General features: G+C 46.2%; 1 protein-coding gene across 9 annotated transcripts in view; it reads left to right on the top strand.

Annotated features, from left to right (window-relative positions):
• Window positions 1-406: 406 nt before the first annotated feature.
• The window catches only part of PHLDB2 (pleckstrin homology like domain family B member 2), a 78,455-nt gene continuing 59,941 nt past the window's right edge, over window positions 407-18,920 (top strand). For 8 of the 9 annotated variants that reach the window (XM_064143111.1, XM_064143115.1, XM_064143114.1 and 5 more), the window contains exons 1-3: window positions 407-483; window positions 8,853-8,959; window positions 14,501-15,852. In XM_064143111.1, coding sequence (XP_063999181.1) covers window positions 8,908-8,959; window positions 14,501-15,852 — 1,404 coding nt within the window. In that variant the 5' untranslated portion in view covers window positions 407-483; window positions 8,853-8,907. The remainder of the gene's footprint in view (window positions 484-8,852; window positions 8,960-14,500; window positions 15,853-18,920) is intronic. The other variant, XM_064143116.1, reaches the window with a different exon arrangement.

Here is an 18,920-nt window from a genome sequence, read left to right as displayed (position 1 = left end):
TCTCCACCGCGACTCCCCGGCGCTGCGGAGGACCAGCAGGGAGGGCTCAAGTAAGCGCACCCCCAGCCCCAGGCAAGGAAAACCGCGCCCTCCCGGAGCCGCCCTGTTTGCTCAGTTCATCCCGCGGGCAGCGAATTGCCCGGCGTTTCGTGAAGCCCCAGCAGCCGCCCCGTGCCTGCCGGCCGCCCTACTGCGCGGCCCCGCTCGACCGAGCCTCGTTCCGCGGGCGTCTCCGCGCACGTTCTCCCCTTCCCAGCTTTACCTTCCTCCCTCACTCTCCCCATCCTGGCTCCCCTTGGGCCGCCCCGCTGCCGCGACCCCTGCCTGAGGGGACCGAACCATTCGGCCTGCGGGGGTGCCCCACGCCCCAGCCCCTCCGGGGGTGGGCGCGCCCCTACGCGGGGCGGTGCTGGCTGCCGCGGGGGGCGGCTCCCGGCGGCGGGCGGTGGCGCTGGCGGCGGGATGTGCGGGGCAGCGGTGGCGGTGAGTGCGAGGCCTGAGAGCGCTGGTTCCAGGGGTGGCTGTAGCTCTCCCGGGCCAGAGCGGCCCCGCTGATAGGCGGTGGAGCTCTGCAAGGCTGCCCGCGGGGACGGGGAGAGGGTCGTTGCTGGGGGCGCAGAGCGTGGGTTGCAGCCAGCTCAGCTGCTCGCAGCTGCCCTCGGGCTTGGGCTACTTTGCGGAGAGTTTGTGCCCATCGCCTTCCTGGCTCTGCGCGTTTCTGACGGGTTAAGACGATGGGGTCCCCCCTTCCCGCCCGGCTCGTCGGAGACCCTGCAGCTAAAAGGGACGGGACTCTCCCCGTGTCCCTTTAGGCGCCAGTCGCCTCTTGCTCTTTGTCCGGGTGTTTTTCCCCCGGTACTGGCTGACGCTGCCGCGACCCTGCCGGCGAGCAAAGCCTCTGCCCCGGCCAGCGGCAGGAGCTCGGTGTGCCAGAGGCACGGGAGGAGCAGCGGGGCTTGGCTGGCTTTGCCGCCGTCAGTCAGCTACCTGGTGGGGGGAGACGCAAGACGGGGCTCTTTGTCCGCGCCTCTTTGTTAGCCGGTAGCTTTTAAAGCCGCCTGCGGTGGTGCAAGGCTCTGTGCCCGGCGGCGCTGGGTGCTCGGGGCTGGGTCGGCGATGGGTGCGCCTCGGCAGCGCTGAAGTTGAGCAGCAGGCACCCGACATCGTGTCCCACGGCTTGCGGAAATCAGAGGCTTGGCTGCGTCTCCCCTGACATGTTTGGAGCTCCAAGTCCCCCCGTCGTGTAGCCTTGCCAGCGGTCGGGCCGGAGTACGCTCCGGTGCCGCCCCGAGCGCCGCGCTCGACGGTGGGGTCAGCCTGGAGGTCCGAGACTCCCTGAACAGCTACCTGCTGTCTTCAGCCAGAGGAGGAACGGGCTGGAAGCAGCCCCCGCGCCTTCTCCTGCCCCAGCGCTGCCTGAGGAATGTCCCCATGTGCTGCAGTGCAAACAGACTGGCTGTGCTTACATAAAGGCTTGAAGAGATGAGCTTGCTGCTCCCACCGCTTAGTGCTTGGGTGATCTTAGGCACATGGCTGTTGTCAGATTCTTTTCCCCCAAATGCTCATCCTCCCAATGTGTCATCTCGTCTGCACGCCTTGGCTGTGTGTGTGTACTCGAGTCTCCACGGCTGTGTCTCCAGGGCAGCTGAGGGGACTTGATGCCAGTCAGAACATGGTGAATATCGAATCTTTGTGCCCTACGTCCCCTCTTTAGCGGGCAAAGAGGAAGAGGAGAGAGGCAGTTTTGCAAGTTCCCACGTTTGGTGAACTTCTCAATTTTTCCTTGCTCTTACGTTCTGCAAAGGTCCCCAAAGATAAGGTGTTAATATGGGGAAGCAGGGGAGCTAGGACAAGGTAAGCCATAGTAGTGCTGGATGGAATCAGAAAGGACAAGGATGAACTTGCTTTCCCACAGCAGAAGGAAGCAATGTGGGAGTGAAAGATGAAATAATCAGAAAATGGAATAGTGCCTGCCTTTTCTGTCAAGGGGAGGGCTTGAGGCTGAGCTAAGAGAGTAACAAAGAAGGTGATGCTTTTAGGGCAGTCCAATAACTATATAATTTACAGAGCTAGCAGTACTAATTTTTGTTCATTTTAAGCAGTACCTTCTCCACACAATAAATTTGTTTCATTTCCATTTTGACAGATGCTAAATTGGCTCTTTTGCGTGTCCATGCCTCTGCTGAGGGAATGGAAATCTTTGGCAGCAACCAGGACAGGAAGAGCAGTAATTTTTTCCATTTTTTTTCCTTTATCAGTTAACTGTCTATGCTTATCAGATCCAGTTAGCAACCAGCTCCTTGAAAATATGCAAAGGCACCAGTTGACTGTTGTTAGCAAGGAACAAAGTCCATTGAGAGAAATTTGAAATATTTTGATTTTTAGATAGGAAACAGGATGGGTGAGGTAAAGATTGCTGGTCCACCTTGAGGCTGGGGTTGGATCAGAAGGGCTAAAGGGATTTGGATGGGAATGTCTCATCTATCTTTTTCCCCTGGGAATTGCAGAGAAAAGCTGAAGTAGTGAAAGTGAATGAAGGGAACTGCTGCTGACTTTTTGTGAAGGAGTTAATGCTCTGTTCATTGCATGTGGAGTGTTCTCTCTGTTTCTGTTTGGTAAATGGTTCATTCTGATGTGTAGCAGCTACCACTGTAGCAATCAGTGTGTCTCTCTGAATTAACAGCTCTAAGACAATGCCCTCTTTTGGATGTCTACAGCAGATGCTGTTCATTTAAGACTTTGGTTTAGACTGGTGGGGCACATCCAAGATGCCATGGAAATCCAAGCAGAGTTTTCTGCTTTTGAAGGTTCTCCAAAGACTGCAGTGTAGGAGAAAACTCAATAAATGTGGCCAGGCTTAGTTTTTCTTACTCAGATCTCCTGTGGATTAAATCAGTTTTGAAGTGAACTATTTTATTTAGCTTCTGTGGTTATATTAGATGGTGTAACTGCAGATATGGTCCCTTGCTTGAGGCAGCACAGCCCTGGGACTTGCTGATGCTGCCCTGGGTTTGTATGGGCAGGACCACGACTCAGTAGCACAACCGTCACTGTAGATGCCATTTAAGCTGTCACTGTCATGATGTCCTTTGCCCAGCAAATGTGACAGAAGCATTTAGTCTGGGGGCTTGCTGCTGCCCTGAGAGTGCTGGGGAATGACGAAGCCTTAAAGAGCTAGAGGGGACATTTGGAAATATGGGGCAAGCATCTCGAGAAGGAGATAAGTTGAGGAGAAATGGACAAATTAAATAAAATAGACAGAAACTGTCAGGTTAAGTGGGCACTGGAGGGAACTGATTAACAAAAGGAAGTGACAGGCATAAAGTGGCAGTGAAAGAAATCAGTGCACAGGAAAGCAGATTGTGGGCAAAGGTTGCCTGAGAGAGTGGGGGAAAGCAATAGACAGGCAAAAAGAAAAGGGAAGGAGAGCCAAGAAGGGAAAAACAAAACAAAACAGATGATTTTTGAAACTGTTCTGATGAGTTTTCTAGCTGCATAGGTTTGTTGGGACTTACCTACCTGCAGTGTATTCATAGTTTTTTTTTACTCATCTCCCTTCCTGGAACTTTAGATGAAGAAAGTTTGTATTTGCTGGGCTTAGGAAGCAGGAATTACATTGGTCAAGAATATTTATGTACATTTATTACTGCACCAGCTGCATGGTTTGGTTTGGGGTTTGTTAGTCTGCAGAATGAGATGTAAGCAATCACAGTCCACCAGCCACCAGCAGAACTTTCTGTTTGCCATGTCTGTGTGAACTTTTAAAGTCTTGATTTGCAGATCTTTTGAGTACACCAAGGTTTTCAGTAGGAGAGGAGTAAATTAAATAGTGTCAGAATAACACCAGGCAGCTGGTCATTACTGGTGTGGAATGAATCAGTCACTGGGCCAGATAACTCACTCTTAAAGCTTAACTACCATAAAGATATCGAGACAGGAGAAAGAAGCATGACTTGAAGCTGGCTTGTTCTCCGCTAGCCCTGTTTTTATGCCTGAAGAAAGGAGTCCATTGTTTCAGCAGAAATCTCTTCTGTCGATGGCTTTCATTCTAGCAAAAATGAATTAACTCTCCTCACCTCAACTGATCTCAGTCAGCCAGTCCAGATGAAACAGTGGTTTGTGCAGTGTGGTTTCTGTGATGGCATCTAAAGTGTAGCAGTGATGTGTACGAAAATACACAATTTGAGTAGGTGATCTAATTGCTCATTCTACCAAATCCATAAGACTGAGGTTAGATCCATGGAAAAGTGTCCTTTAACAGTTTTAGTTCCAGAGAAGAGTAGCAGCTGAAAAGAAAGCTTTGACATTTTTAACTGCTGTTTTCATTTGGACACACTCAGCAGTTGATGTGTCTTACGTCAGTGGTTTAAATCTCAATTGGTAGTGACCCAATGCTAGTATTTACATGATAATGAATGGTTCCATTTCTGATGTGCATTTGAAACTGTCATTTGTCGTGGCCTGATTAAAATGATTACATGGTTTCCATCTACTGGAAATTTGTTTGACAGTACCTGCAACATCAGCCCTTATCAAGGAGAGAGCTGTGCTTGTGCAGTTGGGCAGAATAATTGAAAATGTTGTCTTTTGGTGCAATTTTTGGAGTGGCTGGGGTAGTTATGCCAGTAAAATGAATGTGGCTTATGAGGGGCATAAAGCCAGTGGGGGTGTTTTCTGTTCCTGCATTTGCACTGCCCCTGTTCTGCCTCTTCTCTTAATATCTAACGCAGTGATTTCTCAGAGGACTTCCTCTGCCGCTCCCTTTTCCACATCGGAAACCTGCAGGGTTACAAGGGAGTGACTGGTTCATGGCTATTTGATTTTTGGTTGGTTTCGTGTTGGTGAACGTGCCAAGCTGTGAGCTTTGGGAACTAAAACACCCTAGTCGGACCCTCTGCTCACATGTACCGCAGGGATTAGTTTGTTGCAGGACCTGTGTGGTGAAAAGCCAAGGACTGGGCACATTCAGGGCTAAGCTGGCAGGAAATGAGCTGCAGTTTAGGGTCCGATATGTTGTGTTACTGGGGAAGAGGAGGAGGAAATGAAGGATGTTTAAGGTGACCTTTAGCTAACAGCCTTGCTGAGTTTTTGCAGACATGTCTATGTTTTCTCTTAAGAACACTAGTTTGTGGGCACAGAATCCCCACCAAATTATGCAGATGCCTTTCTGTGAATATATTGTTCCAGTTGGACAGCAGGCTTTAGGCATTTGGGGGGAAAATGATTTTGTCATTGAAGTGGTTTTGTAGGTAAACTCTAGATCCCAGGAAGTTTTACTTTCCCATCAGTTTAAGCCTATAAAGACTTCTGTTTTTAAACAAGCAGAGTAACTCAGGTGGAAATAATGGGCTTGATTTAATCAGAAGCAAGTACATTGTCCTCAGACGATGCAGGAAAAGGTAGATCAGTTTGGTGATGGAGCAACCCATTTATGCACGTAGGTGTGCAGTGCCGTGGGAAAGTTCAGTCTGCAGGCACAGAAGTCACCATTCACCGAATTTTGTTTGGGGTGTAAAAACGTTGCCCAAACAGTGTGTGTTTTATTGGAACAGCAGAAAGAGACCTTAATTATTTGACGACTCTTTTGTTTCAGAACAAGTTAAACTCTAATAATGGTGCTAATGATGGGGTTTTGTCCTCACTCTCCATCATGTGAGGTTTCATCTGTTGTCACGGGGTAGCCGTACACTGCTGTAGGAGTTTCTGGAGAGAAGTGTCAGAGACAGGAGAGACTGGGTGGGAGCTTCCAGGAACCACTGAAAATGAAGAAACAATGAAGAGCAGAAAATCCTTAAAGAAGAGATGGCCAGAGACCTCTATTTAACACTGACTGTTTATTTTCAGTCATAGGAGCACTTTAGCATTGCAACCCACTGGGCTGGAAATGTCAGGGCAAAGCAGATGCTAATGGGAGATGCTACCAGGCTTGAAATAAAGGTAGGGGCAAGTCACTGCGTTCTGAGATCACACTAAATCCATAGATAATGCTGGATAGAGCTGTACCTTGTAGCTTGGATGAGCTGCAACTCTAAGCTCCTACGGCAAGGGACATGAGCTTTTACTGCGCAGCCACCCTGCGTTACTGTATCTTGCTTTTGGACTCCTTTGTTTGACTCGCCGCCTGCTTCAGCCGTGAATCACTGTTTCTTCTGGTCGTTAGTGAAACAAAACTTAATTTGGCCTGGGCACTGTGGAGATGAAGCATGCTTGCTAATGCTGTATACATTCACTTCAGATGACTTTCTAAATCCCAGATGAAATCATTTTGATTTCTTCCAGCCAAAGCAGAGCGCATGTCTGCTCTGTAACAAGAGTCAGCCTTGCTAACTCCGAGGCCCTGCATATCCCTCATCTGACAGAATATCATTTGGTGAGACCAGATAAACTGTGGATTTTGAGCTGTTCATTTGTTTAGCTTGGTAATTCATTACTTGTTTCTTGTTTATGCACACAGAGGAGAGTCTTAGAAAGCTTTTTCCTCTACAAAATCCGATTATTGCTAGGTGACAAGTTCCTCAGTCTTCCATCCTGTAAGAAAAGAGATGTGTAATAAGTTCTCAAACCTGAACTGAAACCATATAAATATTTAACCTTAAAAAAGACACATTCAGCTGTTAGCAAATCCAGGTATTTACCAAACTGAATTTCAGACTGAGTTTTCAACTACATAGAAGCCCTTCCTTCTGTAAGTGCTCTCTCCTTAAATGCTTGTTATGTTAATTGATGCCATCCTCTTACAAGATAGAGAGGATGGGGGGTTTTGGTAGTCATACCAGTGATTTTAGCCATAAAGCAGCAATGTTTGAGACACGGGAAATCCAATTATGCTTTCCCCTTTCTTTTAAAGTAACTCTTTCTTCTGTCTTGTAATTCCAAGTTGTTCACATTTTCATTTCCTGTTCAATGAGGTCATTATGCTTTTGTTGCAGAACAGTGTGAAATACTGAGAGTCGCTAGTCTTCTGTGACAGGTCGAATATGTCCTGCAAACTGAAGTGTTTGTTTCTTTTCTGGGGAGCTCTGGGCTTGAAACACAGTTATTTTTGATGGAGATTACACTAGCAGTGTGCCAAGATGGTAATGTAAGCACGGTTTTAGCAGGATTTCTGTCAGAGTCCTTCACATTTCATAGGCAGGCAGAAGGCAGAGAGGCAGCTGGACAGATGGGAAAGCCACTGTTAACTCTTGCTGGGTTCAGCAGTCTGTTGGCTGCAGCCCTGCTTAGGGGTCTACAGCCCCTAGCCCCACTCCTGATTAGGGAGGTGCCTGGATGCTACACAGATTTTGGGTCCGGAGGATGCAAGGCAAGTTGTAAGGAATTAGGGAAGGAGTATCTCCATGGGGTGGAAAACCCAGTGTGGTGAAAAGGGTGGTAGAATTTCATGTCGGTAGAATAACCTGTTGAGCATGAAACTTGGGTTGAAAAGCTGTCTTCTGTCCAAGCTGTTTCCCACCACCTGCTCTGGAGAACTTCAGTCCTGGGGTGCTGGAGAGTGCAAATGTGGTGGTGGAGTCCCCCACAGGAAGTACAATGCTCTGGAGATCTCCTTCCTTACCCTGGCTCCTTGGAGAGCAGTGTTACTTTCAGGGAGCAGTAGCTTGTGTGCTGTTGGAGGATACTGTCAGGGTGAAGCCCACCTCTCACTGTGAGGAGGGAAGAGGTGCTTAGTGCGTTGGAAAGTCTCTTCTTAGGAGTGAGGAAAGACCACTGCAGAGGAAGAGAAAGCCTTGCCAGGTGACGTCAGTGTAGGGGATTTGAAGGGGGGAGAAGAGAGGAGGGGAAGAGTCTGGCCTCTCATGGGAGAACACCTCGGGGAAGCAGGTGGATGGCAAAAGAGCCTCCCTCTGCAGGGATTAGCAAGCTAGCCCTCTTCTCCTAGGGCTGGCCTCCCTGCAGCATGATGTGCAAAAGCATGAGATGACTGCGCAGCAGAGACCTGAAGCGCTGTGGTCGCGATGACTGCAGTTAATTAAATAGGTGGCTGGTCTCTAGACAGCCCCAGACATCTGTCTCCATTCTCCACTTGTTTTGCTGCTGCCTTTCTATTTGCTTGTTTCCAGTTAAAGCCCAGAGGACCTGCAGATGGTCACCATTAATTTTGTCACTTGATGCAAATTTTGTTTAAAAGCTTTTTTCTTTTCCCCTTCGACCTTTTAAAAGCAGATGTGTGTATAAAAAGAGGGAGTCTTTTCATAGAGCAACTCACTGGGGATCTTCTGCTTAGATTTAATTTTAGTTTTTAGTGGCTGGCATTGAATTTTGGGATTTCTTTCAAGCCAAGTCTCTCCTGTAGCCATATCAAGTTTATTGTTTGGTTTTTTTTTTCTTTTAAGTAAACTTTAAAGAATCTCTTTTCATTCTTAGTCTGGCTCCTTTGGAACCTCAGAAATCATTGTATGCCAAAACATTTTCTGTGTTCTGGGTCACATACCTGTTTTTTTTCCTAGGTTTCTTTGTGGTTGCAGGATGCTGGTGTTGTGAGGGCTGAGATTGGCCTGTGGGCTTTCAAAACTACTGTTTTCAACAGAGAAGGCCAATCTTGCTAACCATCTCTTAAGGAAGCCACAGAATCGCAGACAAATCTCAGGATCTGTGGCTAGCAACTGCCTGCACACAGCCAGAATTGTAGATAATACCTGATTTATCCAATCCTGGGAACTTTTAAACTGATAAACCAACTGCAGGTTTGGGGTTTTGTTTTTTTTTTCAGTTTTTATCTTTTAACTTAGTTTTTAGTTGGTTTTGGAAATTTCACATTAAGAAAGGCCAATTTTGGTCTTTACTATGCATTTGAAGAATGCTCTCAGAGTACACTTCTTAACACAGTTTTTTTTTCTTTACTTGATTTGCAGGTCAAAGTTTATGTGGCTCACTCAAATTAGTGTTGTTTTAACCATCCTGTAGAAGATGAGTATGATGCCAAACAGAAGTAACCTCTCCTTTCAGAATGTTGGATCAGGTAATCAATAATTTTATTTTTTTTTAAATGTACTGAGGTCTTTCAGAATTTATTATTGATTTTGATCCTTTAAGCCCCCTGACACATGGATAAGATCAGTGCTCTATTCTTATTCCATGTCTAGCTCCACTTACCAGCCAAAATAAGGCCACAGCTGGATACTCTGCAGACATCCAGCCCTCCCCCATCAGCTTCATGCCTGGATGGAACAGATATCAGTGACCCCCCCAGCTAAACAATGTAGAAAAGGAAAAAAAGGAATGAAGAGTGGGGGCGGGGGGGAAGAAGAGAATTTAAAAATGTAAGCATTTCCTTCTGTCTAGCTGCAGGCAGCAGATGCTTTGCTGAGCAGATGAGCTGTGTGCAGTGCAGTGGGGATGAGATGCATGCAAAATGAATCAGGGCACACCACCTTCAGTCCCAGCCTCAATCCCTACAGCTGCACTCAAGGCAGGCCTCAGCCTGGGTGTGTAACACATCTTTCTTCCCAAACATGACCCTAAAAATAAGCAAAATAAACAAGATCTGCTCAGTTACAGTCTCGCTAGAGATGTGCTGCTGTCCAGTGTGTGACTGTGAGTGCAATGCTGCAGGGACCAAAAATGCAGAAGAACTGGCACAAGGTATAGCAGGAGGAAGTTGAATCCATGCATCTGTGATTTTCACACAAATCAGACTCAAGTTTTAGTCTGGGACTGATCTAACATGAACAATTCCTTTGGTATAACTTAAAAAAAAAACCCAAAACCAAACAGTTTAAATCATTGAAATCTCTGCTGTATCTCTTTAAACGGAGATTTCTGGACATAGCACTTAGGCACATGGTTTAATGGCCAGGATGGTCTTATGTTGATGGTTGGATTTGATGATCTTGGAGGTATTTTCCAATAAAAAATACAACTGCACAATTCTTTGATAAATCAAAGCAAAGTGCTCAGGAAAAGCAACTCAGGTGTACCTGTTGCCTGCAGAAGATGTGTTTGCTGTTAGAGCTGTTGCTTGAATCCATACACCTGGCTTCAAGCCAATAACTTTGTCTGTGGAAGTGTTTATGCCTTGGTGGTATCAAATCTGGAAGTGGTGAAGCCATTTGCACCTAGGCAGGATTTAAAGATTTCTAGATGTGGTGCTGAGGGATGTGGTTTAGCATCAGACTTGGTAGAGCTTAGATAATGGTTGGACTGGATGATCTTAAGGGTTTTTACAACAGAAACAATTCTGTGATCCTGTGACTACAGGATGGTATCACAACCTTTTCTTGCTGTACTTGTTTGGAATTCAAGTACAATGAACCCTTCATTACTGTGGTGTGCAGGCCTGAAAGTTTCCATGACCTAACTTGTTCTCTAGCAGAAGCACCCAGTCTTTGTAGGATTAAATGTGCCCCACTGGTGTTGCAAGGGAGTAATAAACAATTATTAATGTCCCATTAATGTGTCTGCTAAGCTATTTATATAGAAAACAGTGGATTTTATGCAAAACTTCTGAACTTCAGCTGTATTCAGGTTCTGATTTGGACAGTACAATTTTGATATTAGACAGATTTAGAAGAGGGAAGGAGAAAAGAGACAAGGTCATAAATTAGGATCCATTTCACAAGCTAAATATACAAGGCATAGACATTGTACTTTATGTCTGTGCTCTTAAATAACTTTTACATCCTTTTCTTCCTTCTAATATCATTAATATGATGAATGCTTGCTCTTTTCCAGAAGATTTTGGCTTGTCCCAACAAGAGTTCTGTTGAATTTTGTGGGTAATCATAGAATCATAGATTTGTCTGGGCTGGAGTGACCTCAAAAAGGTCATCTAGTCCAACCCTCCCTGCAGACAGCACAGACATCCTCAACTAGACCAGGCTTCCCAGAGCCCTATCAAGCCTAACTTTGAATATCTCCAGGCATGGGGCCCCAGCTGCTTCCCTGGCCAACCCATTCCATTGTTCCACCACCCTCATAGTAAAGAACCTGTTCCTAACATCCAATCTAAATCTGCTCTTCTGTAATTTAAAACTATTGCTCCTTGTCCTGTCACCACAGGCCTTTGCAGACAGTCTCTCTCCATCCTTCTTGTAGGCCCCCTTCAGGTGCTGGAAGGCTGCTGTTAGATCTCCACAGAGCCTCCTCTTCTCTGTTCTGAACAACTCCAGCTCCCTCAGCCTGTCCTCATAACAGAGGTGATCCAACACACTGATAATTTTTGCTCCATCAGGTCCACATCCTTTATATATTGAGGGCTCCAGATCTGGACACAGCTCTCCAGGTGAGATCTCACCAGAGCAAAGTGGCAGAATCACCTCTCTGGATCTTTTGGCCACACTTCTGCTGCAGCTCAGGATGTGATTTTCCCTCTGGGCTGCAAGCACACGCCGCCTGCTCATGTCCAGCTTCTTCCATCCATCAGCACCCTCAAGTCCTTTTCCACAGGGCTGCTTTCTATCACCTCATCCCCCAGCCTATATTGATAGTGAGGATTGTTCTGGCCCAGGTGCAGAACCCTGCACCTGCTTTTGTTGACTCTCATGAGGTTCACCTGGGCCCACTTCTCCAGATTGGTCTGTCTGGATGACATCCTGTCCCTCTGGCATATCGACACCACCACTCAGCTTGGTGTCACCTGCAAACCTGCTGATGGTGCACTTGCTTCCATGTTCCTCCTGTTGTTCATTTGAACTCCACCATAGCCATCAATCAAAAACTGTGAAAGATAGGTTAAAAATGTCAAGTAAAATGTCAGAATATAAAAAGCAGTAGATTCACTGCTCACAGCAGTGATGGTCTGATGGGGAGAGCTCTGTGAACTTACTGGTTCAAAGGCAACACGTTAAAATTACAGCAAATGCAGTTCATGATAAGCATAAAAATAGTAAATTCTGTGTAGAAGTAAACCTGAGGCTTAGTTTTGAAGCTGTAAGATAATATTTTTGGCCACTATCAGAATTAACACATGCTTAGCCAGGGCCATTGTGCTCAAGATTTCACAGGATCACAGAATTAACCAGGTTGGAAAAGACCTCTAGGATCATCAAGTCCAACCTACCACCTAACTCTTCTAATTAACTAAACGATGGCACTAAGTGCCTCACCTCAGCCCATCTCTTCCAAGTCAGTACTTTCTGCAGAATCAGCTGAGACATCCCTACATATCACTGAAAACTCATTTGTCATGTGTCCTACTCCCTCTCTGTCCCCAGTAACACTCCTTTTTATTTTTGGCCTGTTCAATTACATGATTAATGAGGGTTGCCTTTCTTCTTGAAGTTAACAGTTTGTGCCTTAAGAATTGAGGAGGGTTTGTTGTGAAATGCTTAGGCTTACCACAGCCTGTGCAGCAGAGGTTTACTGAACAGTGCCCTGGGCAGTAATGAAGGAAAGTCCCAGAAACAGTACCCACTCGAAGAATCATTGCCACCTTTCACTGGATATCTGAACCTAGTGATGCTCAGTGAAACTGGGTCATATCAGCTCTGGTGGGGAGGTGGGAATCCAAATGTTGCATCTAGACTCATATAATTATCTGAAGTGGTACTTGGAAGAGGATTAGAATATTGCCTTTGAGGGTTTTTAAAGGCACTTGACACATTTGGAAGTTAGATTTTCCTGCTGAGGCTGCCTGAGAAGCTGAGGTTGGGTTTCTCACAAGATGACTGGAGTTACAGGTGAAGTGTTACTGAGCCAGGCATAAATCCCAGGTTTGACCCTCGTTTTCAGAAGGAGCACTGGCTGGCGCCGCAGGAACTGACACTGAGAGTGTTTTGTTAGTCCAAAGCACAGCCTAGCACACCCAGGGAGCTGCTGTACATGTTAATGGTGCCATTTCTACATCAGCTGAGGTCTGGAAGTGCAAGCCTGCTGGGGGTCCTCTGACTGACACTGGCAGGAGCTGAATTCCTCTCTTTGCTTTTGGCAAAGTGGTGCTTGGAAGTCTAGGCTGGAGAGGTGCTGGAACATGTCCAGAGAAGGGCAACAAAGCTGGTGAGGGGCCTGGAGCACAAACCCTATGAGGAGAGGTTGAGGGAGCTGGGCCTGTTTAGCCTGGAGAAGAGGAGGCTCAGGGGTGATCTTATTACTGTCTACAACTACCTGAAGGGGCATTGTAGCCAGGTGGGGGGTGGCCTCTTCTCCCAGGCAACCAGCAATAGAACAAGGGGACACAGTCTCAAGTTGTGACAGGGTAGGTATAGGCTGGATATTAGGAAGAAGTTCTTCACAGAGAGAGTGATTGGCATTGGAATGGGCTGCCCAGGGAGGTGGTGGAGGCACCGTCCCTGGGGGTCTTCAAGAAAAGACTGGATGAGGCACTTTGTGCCATGGTCTAGTTGATTGGTTAGGGCTGGGTGCTAGGTTGGACTGGATGATCTTGGAGGTCTCTTCCAACCTGGTTGATTGTATGTGGATTCTATGTGGATTGACACATCCACCACAGCAGTGGCTTTTTTGGTCAATGTCCTCTTTCAGATGACAAATTACAGTTCTGAGTAAGCATGAGAACCTGGAACCTAAATCCCTGTCGGTATTTTTAATGGTTATGTGTTTCTTTTGCTTTTTAGAATAAAGACATGGAGCCCAGCACTATACTTCATTAAGGCTATCTTTTAACTGAAGTGCTCTTTGCAGATGCAGTTACAGCTTTATATTTTAAGAGCACTGAGCTGAACCAACCTGAGAAATGAGCCTCAGTTTTGTCATTTTCCATGAAGCTTTGCAAAACAATCCACAGAGTAAACAAAAGGGTGATAAACTCCTACCCAGCTTTGAAACTCAGCTCATTTGGGCTCCCATGCACTAGCTGCACAGGTTAAAAGAGGAGGTGGTGCACAGCAGTATTGTAGAATTACAGATCAATTTTGGTTGGAGAAGCCCTGTAAGATCACTGAGTCCAGCCATCCACCTAACACCACCATGGCCATTAAACCATGTCCCAAAGTGCCCTGTCCACATGCTTCTTGAACACCTCCAGGGACGATGACTCCACCACCTCCCTGGGCAGCCTATGCCAATGCCTGACCACACTTTCTGCAAACAGATTTTCCCAATATCCAGCCTAATCCTTCTCTGGCACAATTTGAGGCTATTTCTTCCCCTCCTGTATCTTATATTCTGTATCCTGAGCTCTGGGAGACTTGTGTTCATTTTTTTCCTCTGCTGTCTGCTTTGTGTCTTCTGTCTGCACCTCACATGTGAAACGCTGGTTCCTTCATGGACATCTCAAGAGACTCAGGATTGTGGAGGCTGAGCTCCAGGGCACTGCAGTTGATAGGACATCTAAGAAAGGAGGGTAGCCTCTTTCCAACTGTGGTGCTGGTGTGTAGCAACAATGATGAGTTTGGTGATGTCCCTCGACTCTATCTTTCTTAGTCTCCCATCTTTTGCAAAAGCAGTGGTGGCAAGTTGTGTGTCCCTTCCTTTGCCTAATGATCTGAGAGCTTGTAAGCACAGTAATTATTACCAAAAGGGTCTTTTTAAGGTAATGTATAGGCATGCACATACAAGAGGCTACTTGCTAAAAAGCTTTCTTTTCCTCGTTTTCTCTTCCTTACAGATTCCAGCAAGATTATGGCAGAGTACAGCCACACACAAAACCAGATGGAATTACAAAATGCTGGTCTGGGAAAAGGTTCTGTGGCAAATTCCCTTGAAAACGGTCTCCAGGATATTATGGAAAACCTCAGCACGAAGAAATATTCATCAAGTCTCAAATTTAAAACAAATGGGGACTACGCTGGCTCATATTTAACCCTTTCACCACCGATACCAGTTAAGCCCAATTCCTCCTCCAGTGTTAAAAGCATACATTCTATTAGCAAAATCCAAGGAAGTAAGCAGTTTCCCTGTGAAAGCCCTTATCTTCCAGACAAAAGCATCTCTGTGAAGCATTTGGGTTCTCTGTCAGGCACATCTCCATCCCTCAGCGGGTACAATTTAGGAAGGACAGACTTTGATATTCATGCCAGCAGAGAAAATGAAAAATCCCTTGGACACATGGATAAGTTCCACTACTCAAAGTACAGTCAGAAAAACAAGTCCTATGACAATGTCTACTTCCCAGGAATGCTGGAGACAAAGAAAATCTCAGGCTCTCTGCTGACCATGTGGAATGGGAGCTCAGGGAATGAGCTGATGCTTTCACCTGCTAGCAATTCAGGGGCGGCCAGCATGCCTTCCAGCCCAAAGCAAGGCAGGAGGATGAATGTGGAAGACAGCCTGGCTCCTCACATAAAGCCAGCTAAACACAAGGATGTGATGATGGAGACTCTGAGTTCCCGGCCTAGGAAATACTCTGGTGGATCTCTAAGCCATATGGGAATGTACAGTCGCTCCCTACCCAGACTTTACAGACCAACAGAAAGCCAGCTGGTGCCATTAAGTTTGCCCCCCAGAAGCTCTCTGGGTAACACTAAAAGAAAAAAACTTGGAGAAAAAGATCTACCTCAGAATGCTTTAGATGCTGATAATTACCTGAATTTTTCTTCTTGCAGCTCAGGGGTTCCACCACCACACACAAACTCTGTCTCTGGGAATAATCCCTATGTTAGCTCCACCCTTAGTGTTCCTGCAAGCCCTCGGGTAGCTAAAAAAATGCTTTTAGCACCTTCTCCCCCGTATCTCTCCGATGATTTTGATAGATCTGGACTCTCAGGAACAAGTCCCAGTAGCTCTTTCTCCCCAGGGGATTTTGACAGGTCATTCTCTGTCCGAAGAAACCTTTCCACCAGTTCTGTGGAACTTGATGACCTGGATGTGGAAAGTTACAGGCAGACCCCAAACTCCCTGCAGACATCCATGCGGGAGCGGAAGAGCAGCATTAGCTCCATTTCAGGCAGAGAAGACCTCATGGACTATCACAGGAGACAGAGGGAGGAGCGGCTCCGGGAGCAAGAGATGGAACGGCTGGTAACTTTTCCTCTTCAGTTTTTCATGGCAGTTAGGGCTTACAAAATGTCCATCCCAGACCTAGCCATCAGGAGGCTACAACAAAGCATAAGCTGCCATGGTTTTCAGTTCAGGTGTTGTCTTCTTGTGGTGGTTTCACTCAGACTAGACTCAGCCGGCTCTGGAAATTGAGTGAAGCTTTAATATTTACAGCTTAGCACAATACACAGGCAGATATTTACAGTGTATACAGTGATAGAGAGAAATAGACAAGGTAAAAGGTAATACAGAAGCACAGCAGCCCTCCCAGAAGCCTGAGTCCCCAGGAGGGGCTCTCAACCTCCCTTCCATCTTCTCCCACCCCTCTCTACCTTGTCTCAGACATTGCCTTGTGCCCAAGGAAGAATGGAGGGTTGGCCAGGGGGGTTAGGAAGCAGATGGATTAATCAAGTTAGGTTAGAGAGAGAAAAATGCAGCCCACGGCCTGGACAGAGAGGGACTACCCTATCTATGTTTGGATTCTTGCTCTTATACCTCTCAGCAAGCCTATGAGTGAAGTAGACATCACCATTGTTTCCCTTTCACAGCCTGTAATCTAGTTCTCACCAAAACATTCTAACTAGCTTCAAACCAGCACACTTCTTCAGGTGTTTGGTTTATTATCTCAGTCCTTGAAGCTAATGCTGAAATAGCTTGCTGCTCTAAGAGCTCAGACAGTACCATTCAGCCAGCTGAAATAAATGTTGGAACCCATGTAAATTGTGTTCAGTCATCCTGTGGGCTTGGTTAAAATGTCTGTTGTACATAAAACCCACAAATTGCCCTGCAGGGATCCAGCAGTGCAGATTAAACTTGGTAGTAAAATGTAATTTATGCGTTACTGAAGCAGCCTTTGAGTAGGAAACAAAAAAGGCTTCAGAACACACAGAGATGGTTGAAACAGCTGCTTATTGAAACCGTCTCTGAAAGGATGTTTAGTATTTCTTTAAAATGTTTTATCAATAGCTACAGCAGTCCCTGGTCCTCTTAAGGTGCATTCTTACTGCACTGATTTTATTGTTCACATGGGAGTCATGGTAGGGTCATTGGATGAGCCAGGTTGTATTTGCTGAGTATCAAATCTGAGAGATGGATTTTACATGTAGGAAAGTGCCTTATGCACAAGGGTCAAGTTCATCCATGCTGTGTGTTTGAAGCAAGGCAGCCAGAAGAAGACTGCAGCACTACTTGGAGAACTTAATCAGAAATTTAATCCTCCTCTTCAGAGGATTAGGCTGCTCTCTTGTCCTGATAGGAAGTGGAGAGTGTGTTTGTTAGCACCAGCACTTCTCCTGTAGCTATCCTGCTGGCACAGGGTGGGTTTGGAGTGTTGTGTTTGGTAGCTGCTGCTCACTTAAGGATATTCTTTTAACAGTAAATATATATGTAGACATTGTAAGCTGGCTTGGTATCTGCCCTTGGCCTCTTCTATTTACTTTCTTTTTTTAACCATATAGATGATTCCATGAGTTTTACTTGTGCTTAGTTTGCTTTCCAAGTGATACAGGCTCTCTGCAGTTTGAGCTGCTGCTGTTGCCTGCATATGAAACCAAACAATCTGCTAGCGTTGCCCAAAGAAATAATCAGAGAATTAAAACCAAAAAGCATCTCACAAACTAACAAAAACTCCACAGGACAAAAAAAAATAAGGTCCAAATAATTAAAATAAACATTGTAAGAGGTTTAGGATGATGTTTTTTTTCTTCTGAATGATTTAATTGTCTGAGCTTTAATTTGTTCCCATGCATCCAATGGAAAAGACTTGCGTGCACTCCTGTAGGCTTTAGTGTTTCTCCTTCTCTTTTGACTTGCCTTTTTATGGCTGGGTTTACCCTAGCTAGGTGAAGACTGCTTCTGTTCTGCTGGTCACAATCTGCTCTGCTTCCTCTCCAGCCCAGCTGACCGGACACAGCTTCTTGGCGTAGGGAATGTTTGTACAAGCTTTGCAGGAGCAGGAATCAGACTTAGCCATTGCTGAAGTTAAGCCCCTTAAACAAGGGAAAAAGATCACTGTCATCTAAGAATATTCAGTGAGATTCAGTTAGATGCTGAATGTTTAAAATTATGTTTCTAAAGAGAAATCTCACTCTTTGTTTCCTGCCTGAGGTAAAAGCCCAACTGTGATGTTTGCTGGAACTGAGAAGCAGTCTTTCCCTTCAGGCCATGCAGGGGGTGGGGGTTGGAACAGCACAGACAGATAGACAGCATAGTCAGATAGATACTAAGGCCATCAAGCTGGTGAAAGGCCTGGGACACAAACCCTATGAGGAGAGGCTGAGGGAGCTGGGGTTGTTTAGCCTGGAGAAGAGGAGGCTCAGGGGTGACCTCATTGCTGTCTACAACTACCTGAAGGGAGGTTGGAGACAGGTGGGGGTTGGTCTCTTCTCCCAGGCAGCCAGCAATAGAACAAGGGGACACAGTCTCAAGTTGTGCCGGGGTAGGTATAGACTGGATGTTAGGAGGAAGTTCTTGACAAAGAGAGTGATTGGCATTGGAATGGGCTGCCCAGGGAGGTGGTGGAGTCACCATCCCTGGAGGTGTTCAAGAAAAGCCTGGATGAGGCACTTAGTGCCATGGTCTAGTTGACTGGCTAGGGCTGGGTGCTAGGTTGGACTGGATGATTTTGGAGGTCTCTTCCAACCTGGTCGATTCTATGATTTGAATAGCACCGAACTTGGTTTTTTGCTGCTGCGGGCTTTAAGGCAGTACAACGCATTTCCTCTGGGTGGCGCTAGCTACCTAAAAATGAGACGTGCAGCACTGCATGATGCCTTCCTTGGGCCGTCCGCCTGAGCAGCTCTGTAAACATACCCTTGGCAGCGAAGGGTTTAACTCCATGCAGGAGTTGTGCTGGGAGAGGTTTCACTTTACGGATTATCAAAGCCCAAACAAGCAGGAATAAAATTCAAGAAGCTTATGCCATAGTCCACTTCTATGCAATCAGAAAGACAAAAACACATTGAATTTCATTAAGATTATTCAGCAAGTATGAAATAATATAGTGCTATCCCCAACCCTGGTTTGCATTGCTGCATTGCAACTGAGTAAAA

The sequence above is a fragment of the Pogoniulus pusillus genome, chromosome 5, assembly GCF_015220805.1.
Source record: "Pogoniulus pusillus isolate bPogPus1 chromosome 5, bPogPus1.pri, whole genome shotgun sequence".
NCBI lineage: Eukaryota > Metazoa > Chordata > Aves > Piciformes > Lybiidae > Pogoniulus > Pogoniulus pusillus.
This window is presented reverse-complemented; position numbering and strand designations above follow the sequence as displayed.